Source organism: Hypanus sabinus, chromosome 12 (genome assembly GCF_030144855.1).
Source record: "Hypanus sabinus isolate sHypSab1 chromosome 12, sHypSab1.hap1, whole genome shotgun sequence".
In the NCBI taxonomy this organism is placed as follows: domain Eukaryota; kingdom Metazoa; phylum Chordata; class Chondrichthyes; order Myliobatiformes; family Dasyatidae; genus Hypanus; species Hypanus sabinus.
The window spans coordinates 60,444,092-60,456,919 of record NC_082717.1 but is presented as its reverse complement, the minus strand read 5'-3'; the positions used below and the strand labels follow the sequence as shown (position 1 = coordinate 60,456,919).

The 12,828-nt window shown below is 36.1% G+C and overlaps 1 protein-coding gene across 1 annotated transcript in view; it reads left to right on the top strand.

Annotated features, from left to right (window-relative positions):
• sft2d1 (SFT2 domain containing 1) overlaps positions 1-12,828 on the top strand; it is a 74,750-nt gene that overhangs the window by 31,760 nt on the left and 30,162 nt on the right. Inside the window, exon 3 of the mRNA XM_059986045.1 lies at positions 3,662-3,744. Coding sequence (XP_059842028.1) covers positions 3,662-3,744 — 83 coding nt within the window. The remainder of the gene's footprint in view (positions 1-3,661; positions 3,745-12,828) is intronic.

The following is a 12,828-nucleotide window of genomic DNA, read 5'->3' as shown; positions in this document are numbered from 1 at the left end:
TTGAGTCTGTATGGAGTGATCTCTATCATCTTTGCACATCTGAACTCTGCAATTTTCCCCCAACCTCTGTACAAAACTGCCCAAGCTCTGTCAGATTGCATGGGGATCGTGAGTGAACAGCCCTTTTCAAGTCCAGTCACAAATTTGCAATTAATTGAGGTCTGGACTCTGACTTGGCCACTCCAGGACATTAACTTTGTTGTTTTTAAGCCATTCCTGTATTGCTTTCGCTTTATACTTGGGGTCATTGTCTTGCTGGAAAACAAATCTTCCCCCAATCACAGTTCTCTTGCAGACTGCATCAGGTTTTCCTCCAGGATTTCCATGTTTTGCTGCATTCATTTTACCCTCTACCTCCACAAGCCTTCCAAGGCCTGCTGTAATGAAGCATGCCCACAGTGTGATGCAGCCCCCACCATGCTTCAAGGTAGGGATAGTGTGTTTGTGATGATGTGCGGTGTTTGGCTTATGCCAAATATAGCATTTAGTCTAATGGCCAAAAAGCTCAATTTTGATTTTATCAAACTATAGAACCTTCTCCAGCTGACTTCAGAGTCTCCCACATGCCTTCTGGCAAACTCTAGCTGAGATTTCAAGTGAGTTTTTTCAACAGTGGCTTTCTCTTTGCCACTATCCCATAATGCTGTGATTGGTGAAACACCCGGACAACAGCTGTACATGCAGACTCTCCCATATCAGCCACTGAAGCTTGTAACTCCTCCACGGTTGTCATAGGTCTCTTGGTGGCCTCCCTCGCTAGTCCACTTCTTGCACGCTCACTCAGTTTTTGAGAATCATCTGCTGTAGGCAAAATTACAGCTGTGCGATGTTCTTTTTATTTCCTGATGATTGACTTAATTGTACTCCAAGGGATATTCAGTGACTTGAAAATTTTCTTGTATCCATCTCCTGACTTGTGCTTTCCAATAACCTTCTTTGGAGTTGCTTGGAGTTTCCTTTTGGTGTAGTTTTTACCAGGATACTGACTCACCAGCAGTTGGACCTTCCACACAGCTCTCCAAAAACAGATCTGCATTTAACTAATTATGCGACTTTGTATCAGTGATGATTTGGTATGTCATTAAAGGGGGAGGAATGAATATTTATGCAATCAATTTATATTTATCATTAATTTAGATCACTTTGTAGTGATCTGTTTTCACTTTAACACAAAAGAGTTTTTTTCCTGTTGATCAGTGTCAAAAAAAGCTAAATTAAATCCACTGTGATTCAATGTTGTAAAACAATAAAATATGAAAACTTCCAAGGAGGCTGAATACCTTTTATGGGCACTTTATATAAACAATACTGTAGAAAGTTGCAAATACCAAAAATGTGAGTTTGCACAGTATCAAACAATGATAAGAATTTGAGTCCAATTTCTGTTGATAAGAACTGAGGATTTGGCACAGGGTGGGACATGGTGGCAATTTATCAGCATGGGACTGCTGGAGTATATTGCACTGCATTGCAAAGACACAGAAACATAGAAGAACATAACCAGTGAACGAAAGGTGTGCAAAATTGTTAAAAGATAATTTCATAGTTAATTTTAGTTGGATAAAGGACAGGTATGTGTGCAAAATGAGAGTTTGCACAGTGGTGCATCCAGTAGAGTTGCTGCCTCACAGTGTCAGAGACATGGACCTCAGGTGGTGTATGTTTGGAGTTTGCACATTCACCCTGTGATGACTTGGGTTCCTTTCAGGTGCTACAATTTCTTCCCAAAGATTCACGACCACTCATTAGCCTGTAGTGTATTGTGAGTGAGTAGTAAAAGGGAGTAATAGAATCAGGGTGCTGTTGGTGACAATATGCGGCGAAATATTAGTGCTAATAAGTATGTGAAGGGTGAGGTAGACTCCGTGGATGCAGGTGTCTTTTCAGTGTAATATTGTTCCAATACTTTAATTTGTGATGTAAAGTTTACATGCAGGACATCTTAAGTGAAAAGCAAATGTTTATAATAAAATTATTCCATTTGACTCATTCATCCATCAATCCAGCTTCTTTAAATCAGTCAGTATTTGATTTCATAATTTTACATGACAGCAAGACGTTCTCTACCTAATTGAAAGCTGTCTTCTGCTGCTTAGAAATAGTAAAATGTCAAAAAAAATGATAATAGGAAATTAATAGAACATAAAACAGTACAGGCCCTTCAGCCTATTTTAACCCTTTAACATCAATCTAGCCTTTCACTCCCTTAGCCCTTCATTTTTCCTTTAACAATGTGATTTTCTGAGCTTCTCTTAAACATCCCTAAGGTATCTGCCTCTACTGCCATCCCTGGCACTGCATTCTTTGCACCTACCACTCTATTCTTAAAAAATCTGTTATTCTCCCTTATACTTTCCTCCAAACACCTTAAATGTTATGCCATTTCCACTGGAAAAGGTCTCCGTCTGTGAAGGCCAATGAAGAGTACACCTTCTTAAAATCCAATCACCTTGCACTTCAATTTTGAAGGATCTGTAGACATGGACTCCAAGATTACGCTGTTCCTCCACACTGCCAAGAATCCTGTCCTGTACACTGTGTTCTGCCTTCAAACTCACCCTTCCAAGGTGAATCAGTAAATACTTCTCCAGATTGAACTCCGCCTGCCACTTGTCACCCCAGCTCCGCATCTTATCAATATGCTGTTGTAACCTACAACAACCTTGTACACTATCCACAGTATCTTCATGTCATTTGCATGCCTATACCAATCCACCCTTTCATTTCCTCATCCAAGTTTATTAAAGTCACAAAGAGCATGGGTCCCAGAACAGATCCCTGTGAGGCAATGCTGGTCAACTTCTTCCAGGCAGAATACCTCCATCTACTACCACCTTCGGCCTTCTGTGGGCAAACCAGTTCTGAATCTGTGCAGCTAATTCAGGTTTCCCTGGATCCCACGCCTCCTGACTTTCTGAATGAGCCTAATACTATATGAAATTAATTAAGTAAACCAGAATGAATCATATAAACTGAAGATAATCCTATTATTGGATATAGTTAATTTTATGTTTATTTTACACTTAATTCTCAAGTATATCTATGTTGCATAAGGAAAATATTTTTTCCAGATGCACGTACTCTCGGATTAGATAGCTGAGCAATACAGGTTGAGGTCTAGAGAGAGAGAAGTAAGCAGGATGTGATTTCACACAATTCAGTTGCTTACTTTTTGGACAGGAATGGCAGGTTAACAATTTTCCTATTAATATGGACACCTTTCTCTGTTGTTTTAGTAAGAAGCTAATATACATATTTAGCAATTTCATGAAAATCACAGGAATATTAAGAACAGGATGAACATTCGTAGAGCTAACAATGGAGCAACATAAATTGGCCACAACTGATGGTAGTTCATAATTCACACAACATGTCTGGCTTGCTATAAATAGCTAGTCAATTTAACAATTATAATCTGTCATGTTCATACAGTATTATCCATTTTAGTCAAATCTGGTTGACAGCCAGCTAGTCCATTATCCATGTGAAAACTGATAAACTTCTTTTAAAATAAAAACTGAAGTTGTCATTTTATTTTCTTCAGTACATTGTTGTAGAAATTTAATATAGATGAAGTTCACCTACAGTATAAACAGTCAGCAGCTTAGCAGGTCACATGATTATTAATACTTACCTTTTGCATTGTGTACTCTTGTTTCAGGGAACAGTTTTGCTCTGGCTTCCTAATGGAATAAAATTATTTGCACTCTTTTACACATTAGGAAATATTGCTGCACTTGCCAGGTGAGTGTTTACAATCCTTTAAATAAATTGACCTGCTTTACTGTACATCAGAGTATTTGTTATGAGCCATATGCCTTTGCCCATCCTGTCTCTAGTTCATTGGTTTACCCAGTATTGCCAGTAAATTTTCAGAATGGAATATCATTTCTATTATGCCCATTTCTGTGGAACTACTATTTTACATTGATGAGAAAGATCTCCAGATCATTCACTGCTAATATAGACCATTTGCTTCCATTTTCTACTTTCGTGCTACGTATTTATTATCTTATGTTTTAAAGTAAAATCCATCACCGTTTAACCTTTCTAATGAACTCTTCTCCCTCCTGCCATCTGGCAAAAGGTGCCAAAGCATTCAGGCTCTCACGACCAGTCTATGCAACAGTTTCTTCCCCCAAGCCATCAGACTCCTTAATACTCAGTCCAGACTGACATCTACATCATTTATTATTATATTGTAATTTGTCCTCTACTGTGCTATTGTCTTCTTTATATAATTATTGTACTGCCCTGCACTGTTTTGTGCACTTTATGTAGTCCTGTGCAGGTCTGTAGTCTAGTGCAGTTTTTTATGTTTTATGTAGTCTGGTGTAGCCTTGTGCTGTCTCATGTAGTTTTGTGTTTCATGTAGCACCAGGGTCCTGGAGGAATGTTGTTCCGTTTTTGCTATGTACTGTACCAGCAGTTTATGGTCGAAATGACAATAAACTTGACTTGAGTTCATTTTTATTGGTCCAATGTGACCAGATAGTTTGACATTATCAGCAATACTTCAGCAAAATTCTGCTTTGAAAAGTTACTTTAAATTTTCGTCTGTAGCTACTTTTACAACATTAAAATTAGACCAAAATTCTGTCCTTCAGATGATTTAAGCTGATTGTACATGCATTTCATAGAACACATAAAAAAGTATAGACCATTTTCTAAATGGAGAGAAAATTTAAAGATCTGAAATGCAAAGGAACTTGGGAGTCCTCGTGTAGGATTTCCTAAAGGTTAATTTGCAGGTGGTGTTGGTGGTGAGGATGGCAAATGCAGTGTTAGCATTCATTCCAAGAGGACTAGAATATATACATAATATAAAAGCAAGGATGTGATGTTGAGGCTTTATAAGGCACTGGTGAGGCCTCACTTAGAGTATTGTGAGCAGTTTGGGGCCCCTTATCTAAGAAAGCATATGCTGACATTGGAGAGAGTTCAAAGAGGTTCACAAAAATGATTACAGGATTGAAAGGTTTATTATATAAGAATTGGGGGGAGGGATCTCGTTGAAACCTATCGAATGTTGAAAGGCCTCAACAGAGTGGATGTAGAGAGAATGGTTCCTATGATAAGCAGTCTAAGACCAAAGGGCCGACATAGAATATAATAGCCTTGGAATAGAATGAAAATGAGGAGGAATTTCTTTTGCCGGAGAGTGGAATCTGTGGAATTTGTTGCCACAGGCAGCTGTGGAGGCCAGGTCATTGGCTTTAATGGCAGAGGTTGATATATTCTTGACTAGTCAGGGCATGAAGGGATACGGGGTGAAGACAGGAGATTGGGGCTGAGACAATGAAATGATGCAGCAGACTCGATGGACCAAATGGCCTAATTCTGCTCCAGTATTTAGAGTCATAAAGATCTACAGCACAGAAGCAAACCCTTCTGCCCATCTGGTTTATGCTGAAACCATTTAAACTGCCTACACCCTTCGACCTGCACCAGAACCCTAGCCCTCCATGTCCCTACTATCCGTGTACCTATCACTTAAACATTGAAATCAAGTTCGCTTGAGCCGCTTGTGCTGGCAGCTCATTCTACACTATCACAACCCTCTGAGTGAGGTTTCCCTGATGTTCCTCTTAAACTTCTCACTTTTCACCCTTAACTAATGACCTCTAGTTATAGTCCCACCCAACCTCAGTAGAAAAGGTCTGCTTGCACTTACCCTATTTATACCCCGCATAATTTTGTATACCTCTATCAAATCTTCTATGTTCTGAGGAATAAAGTCCTTGCCTGTTCAATCTTTCCATATAACTTCAGTCCTCCAGGCCCAGCAACATTGTTATAAATTTTCTCTGTACTCTTTTAACCTTATTTACATATTTCCTGTAGGTAGGTGACCAAAGCTGCACACAATATTCCAAATTAGGCCTCACCAACATCCTGTGCAACTTCAATATAACATTCCATCTCCTGTACTCAGTACATTAATTTATGAAGGCCAATGTGCCAAAAGCTTTCTTTATGACCCTATCTGGTTGTGACACCACTTTCAATAAATTATGGTCCTGTATTCGCAGATCCTTTTGTTCTACGACACTCCTCAGTGCCCTGCCATTAACTGTGTAAGATCTACCCTGGGTGGCCTACCAAAGTGCAAAACCTCATACTTACCTGCATTAAATTCCATCTGCCATTTTCCCAGCTGATGACGATCCCCCTGTAACCCATAATAGCCTTCCTCACTGTCCACTATACCCTCAGTCTTGGTGTCATCTGTAAATTTGCTGTTCTAGTTAACCACATTAACATCTAGATCATTGATATAGATGACAAACAACAAAGGACCCAGCACCAAGTCCTGCAGCACACCACTAATCACAGGCCTCCAATCTCTGGCTTCTCCCACAAAGCCAATGGCTAACCTAATTTACTACCTCATCCTGAATGCCGAACAACTGAACCTTCTTGACCAGCCTCCCATGCGGGACCTTGTCAAATGCCTCACGAAAGTCCATGAGAAACATCATGCACTGCCTTGTCTTCATCCACTTTCCTCCTAACTTCATTGAAAAGGTTAGACATGACCTATCACGTACAAAGCCATGCTGACTATCCTTAATGGCTAACCAAATACTTATATATTTGGTCCCTTCTAATAACTTGTAATAACTTTTCCACAATTGATGTCAGACTCACCAACTTGTAATTTCCTGGTTTATGTTTAGAGCCTTTTTTAAGCAGCAGAACAACATTGGCTGTCCTCCAGTCGTCTGGTACCTCTCCTGTCACTAAGAATAATTTAATTATCTCTGCTAGGACACTGGCAATTTCTGCACTTGCCTCCCTTTACTTTTCTTTCTTTCTAAATCTTTTTATTAGTATTAGTAATATGGACAGAATACAAATGATATATTGATAAAGAAATTACCAACATACACATTCCATTACATATGAAAAAAAAACATACATAATAGTTACAATATATATGAGTTTACCAAGACCTAAGCCATAAGATATATGTATGGACATAGTAAATCTAAATATTTCATAATGTATAATATAAAGAAAACAGAAAAAGAAAAGAAAAAAAAACAAAAAAAAAATTTATAATGCAAAACTAGCTAATCTAATAACTATAACTAATAAGTAATAAAAAAAAGAGAAGGAAAAAAAAAGGGGGAAAGGGGGGCTGTTTATAATATCTCACAAAAATAAGTATTCATCAATGCCGTCACTTCCGGTCCTCTCAAAATACATAAGCTAAAAGCTGGGAAATCAAATGAACTTGGCACAGGGTCATATTACATCATATGAAAATGTTGAATAAATGGTCTCCATAACTTTTCAAATTTAATAGAAGTCTCAAAAGTACCACTTCTAATTTTTTCTAAATTTAAACATAACATAGTTTGAGAGAACCAATTAAATACAGTGGGAGGATCAATTTCTTTCCAATTCAACAATATAGATCTTCTAGCCATCAGAGTTAGAAATGCAATCATTCGACGGACTGAAGAAGATAAATGCAGTGAGTCTAACATTGGTAAACCAAAAATTGCGGTAATAGGATGAGGTTGTAAATCAATATTCAAAACCGCAGAAATAATATCAAAAATATCTTTCCAATATTTCTCCAAAAATGAACACGACCAAAACATATGAGTTAAAGACACAATTTCAGAATGACATCTATCACAAATAGGACATATGAGAGTAAAAACGAGCTAATTTATCCTTGGACATATGGGCCCTATGTACGACCTTAAATTGTATTAGTGAATGTTTGGCATATAACGATGATGTATTAACTAATTGAAGAATTCTATCCCAATTCTCACTAGAAATACTAAAACTAAGCTCTCTTTCCCAATCCTTTTTAATCTTATAAAGAGGCTCTGAACGTATCTTCATAATTATATTATAAAGTTTTGAAATAAGCCCTTTTTGAAAAGGGTCTAATTCAAATAAACTCTCCAAAGTATCTGAAGGCACAAAATTTGGAAACGTAGAGTACAGAACTTAAAAAATGTCTACTCTGTAAATATCTAAAAAAGTGAAATCTCGGCAAGTTATATTTGTTGGATAATTGCTCAAAAGACATGAAACAATTATCTAAAAATAAATCAGAAAATCTTAGTAATCCCTTAGTTTTCCAAGCCGAATAAGCTTGATCTATAATGGAAGGGTGAAAAAAACAATTAGATACAATAGGACTATTTAAAACAAATTGAGTCAACCCAAAAAATCTCTGAAATTGAAACCATATACGCAAAGTATGTTTAACTATCGGGTTGTCAATTCGTTTCGGCAATTTAGAAAGAGCAAAAGGGAGAGAAGTCCCTAAAATAGAACCCAGAGCATAAGCTGATACTGATTTAGTTTCTAAACTCACCCAACAAGGGGCAAAAGATCCACCCCCATCTTTCAACCAACATAACAAATATCTAATATTAACTGCCCAATAGTAAAATCTAAAATTAGGTCATGCTAACCCGCCTTCCTTTTTTGTCTTCTGTAAATATGTTTTCCCTAACCTGGGATTTTTATTCTGCCATATATATGAAGAAATTTTAGAGTCAACATTAATAAAAAAAGATTTCGGGATAAAAATTGGTATCGCTTGAAAAATATATAAAAACTTAGGTAAAATAACCATCTTAATAGCATTAATCCTACCTATTAGGGATAAAGACAGAGGTGACCACCTAGTAAACAAACCTTTAATCTGATCAATTAAGGGTAAAAAATTAAATCTAAATAAATCTTTATGGTTTTTTGTGATTTTGATCCCTAAATAAGTAAAAAAGTCATTAACTAATTTAAAAGGTAAATTTCCATAAATTGGGACCCGTTTATTCAATGGAAACAATTCACTTTTATTAAGATTTAACCTATACCCAGAAAACTCACTAAATTGAGCCAATAATGATAAAACTGCTGGAATGGATTTCTCCGGGTTAGAAATGAATAGTAATAAATCATCTGCATACAAAGATAACTTATGAATATCTGTCCCACGATTAATACCCAAAATATCCTGTGATTGTCTGATGGCAATTGCCAAAGGTTCTAAGGCAATGTTAAATAGTAATGGACTAAGATGACATCCTTGTCTAGTGCCCCGAAATAGACGAAAAAAGGGAGATCTTTGATTATTGGTAAACACTGAGTCTACTGGAGTATGATAAATCAATTTAATCCATGATATAAATATCGGACTAAAATTAAACTTTTCCAACACCTTAAATAAGTAAGGCCATTCAACTCTGTCAAATGCTTTCTCCGCATCTAATGAAATCACGCATTCTGAAGTATCATGTGAGGGAGTATAAACAATATTCAACAATCTCCTAATGTTAAAAAAAGAATAACGATTTTTAATAAAGCCAGTTTGATCATCTGAAATAATTTTGGGTAATACCTTCTCCAATCTAGATGCCAGTAACTTGGAAAAAATCTTTGAGTCTACATTCAATAAAGATATAGGTATATAAGAAGCACAGTTAGTAGGGTCTTTATCTTTCTTCAATATTAAAGAAATGGAAGCTCTATAAAAAGATTGTGGCAAATTCCCTAATCTAATGGCTTCCTCAAAAACCTTACCTAACCAAGGGGAAAGAGTAGTGGAAAAAAATTTTAAAAATTCAGCTGTAATAACCATCTGGACCCGGTGCTTTCCCAGAATTCATTGAGGAAATAGCCCCTTTAATTTCTACATCCGTAATAGGAGTATCCAATATCAAAAGATCATCAGATGATAACCTTGGAAAATTTAATTATCCAAGAAAATCAGACATGGTATTATAATCTTGAGGAAATTCAGGTTGATACAGGGAGGTATAGAAATCTTGAAATGCCTTATTTATCTCATCATGATTAACTGTCAGATTCCCATTCTGCTGACCAATCTTAGTGATTTGACGTTTAACTAAAGCATTCTTCAATTGACTAGCTAACAGTTTACCAGATTTATCACTATGTATATAAAAATCAGATTTAGTTTTCATTAATTGATTTTCAATCGAGGATGTAAGTAATAAACTATGTTCCATTTGAAGTTCAACCCTTTGTTTGTAAAGCTCCTTACTAGGAGCAATCGAATATTTCTTATCAATCTCTTTAATTTTATCAACCAATAAAAGAGTTTCCATCTTGATACGTTTCCTCAAACCAACAGAATAAGAAATAATCTGTCCACGTATATAAGCTTTAAAAGTGTCCCAAGGTGTTCCGCAGGAAATATCATCTGTAGAATTAGTTGAGAAGAAGAAGTCGATCTGCTCCTCCATAAATTTTATAAACTCAGAGTCTTGCAACAAGGTAGAATCAAATCGCCATTGTCCAGCATTAGAAGCTGTATCCGTAAATTTCATAGAAAGTAATAACGGAGCATGATCAGTGATAGCTATAATATCATAGTTACAACCGATTACCAATGGAATAAAACAAGAGTCTACAAAAAAAATAATCAATTCTCGAATAAGAGTGATAAACATGTGAGAAAAAAGAAAACTCTTTGTCATTAGGATGCCGGAATCTCCAAATATCAAAAACTCCATTGTCAGTCAAAAAAGAGTTAATACAAGTGGCCGACTTATTAGGTAAAGTCTGAATAGATAAAGATTTATCCATCAGAGGATTTAAACAACAATTAAAGTCACCACCCATTATTAACTTATATTCGTTTAGATTAGGTAAAGAAGTAAATAAAGACTTAAAAAAGTCAGGACAATCCACATTTGGAGCATAAACATTAACCAAAGCAACCTTTTTATTACAAAGTAAACCCATAATTAACAAAAATCTACCATTCGGATCCGAAAAAATCATGTTGAACAAATGAAATAGAGGAGTCAATAAAAATTGAAACTCCTTTTACTTTAGCATTTGAATTTGGTTGATACTGTTGACCCCGCCAAAATCTAAAAAAACAAAATTTGTCCTCCCTCCTCACATGAGTTTCTTGTACAAAAATGATATGAGCATTAAGTCTTTGGAATACTTTGAAAATCTTCTTTCGTTTAATTGGATGATTTAAACCATTAGTATTCCAAGACACAAAATTAATGGTCTGCGCCATAATTCTATAATCAACCCTTTGGTATAAAAAGGTTTAACCAACTTATAAACTCATGCACCCGGAAGAGGAACAAAAGTAGTGAGAAGACCCGGAAGTGACGACAACACAGACATATTTGAAGTTCAAAAACAGCCCAAATAAAAAAACTAACACAAACTGGTACAAAAAAAATAGAATTAGAAAACAGACCATCCCCCCACCCCCCGAGAAAAAGAGAAAAAGCCAAAATATGACTTAAAAAGAGAAAAAGTAAGACTAATCCTACCCCCATGTCAGCTGAAGAACACTCCATATAAAAAGGATATATATAAAAGAATCACCCCAACTTTAAAAATTAAAATCGCTCTAATAAAAACCATATTTCTAAGTATAGTTAGTTGTAAAAAGAATAAAAATATAATCACTAAAAAAAAACTTATAAATCGGGCTCTGGCCCAGACAAAACAAAAAATATTTAAGCTAAGATAAGCGATGCATTGTACGGAAGAAACGCAAAAAATATAAACATAACACCATCTTAAGCAAAACCAAAAATCTTTTCCAAAAAACCACCATCTTAATCAAGGAAAAATTCACCTTCAAAGAATTAAAAATATACCTTTGAAGGAACAAAGTTAATAGACAAATATGTAGTTAAATGATTAAAGTGTATAAGGCAAAACAATTAATATGACGCAAACACACTTTAACTTAAGTATAACGTGTAGGATGAACCTACACCAATAACCAGATTTTAATTCTGTTTTAAGAGATCGAGAACCATCTTACACGATCAGAATCGTTCATTTATTAGAGACTGGTGTCTGTAGCAGTAGGGAAGTTCTCCTCCAGATATTTTCTCGCTTCTGAAGTTGAAATGAAAACCTGTCGTGGAGCATTCGACAGAGATATTCGAAGCTTCGCAGGGTATAGAAGCGCAGGTTTCAGATTTTTCTCATAACATTCAGCCATCAACGGTTTAAAAAGAAGCCTTCTTTTTAAAAGGTCTGGACTAAAATCTTCGATCAGGCGGAAGCAAAAATCTTTGAATTTAATCATTCCTGCTCGACGAGAAGCTCTTATAAGTTGTTCTTTGTCATGTACATAATGGAACCGGACAATTACCACCGAAGGTTTGTCTGTAACACTCGGTGATCGACGCCGAATTCTATGTGCCCGATCCAATAAAGGAGGGTTATTCGGGAAAATCGTCGGAAACGCTTCTTTTAAAAGTTGAGCAAAATATTTCGAAGGGTCATCTTTTTCTATGCCATCTGGAAGACCAAGTATACGTAAGTTCTGTCTTCTGGACCGATTCTCAAAATCGTCACTCTTGGCTTTAAGGGCTTCCATCGGCTTAATGGTCGAAATTAAATCCTGTTGCAGTTTTCCAATAGTCAAATCTCGCTTCCGAGCATCTTCTTGCAGAGACGCAATAAGAGCTTGTTGCTGTTTAATTACTAAATCCGTCTTAACCATGTACTCTTGAAAAGCCTTTATATCTTCTTTAAAAAATTGTTGTAGTTCAGCAAATTTTTTATCCAAAACCTCCATAAACAATTCAAAAGTTAATTGAGTTTGTTGTGTCGGAGCCTGCTTTTTTCCGTTACCGTTCGGATTACGTCCGGGATCCCGTCCCTTAGACCTGAGAGACATTTCTGTTTGCATATCTTCAAAAGTTCACAACAAACTCTTGGCAGTAAATCCAAAAAAAAAATGAATAAAGAAACTTTCGGTATAGGTAAAAATAAACTGAATAAGGGTGATCAAAGGTTAAAAAAAGTAAAGGTTATGGAGCGAATCCAAAACAGTAC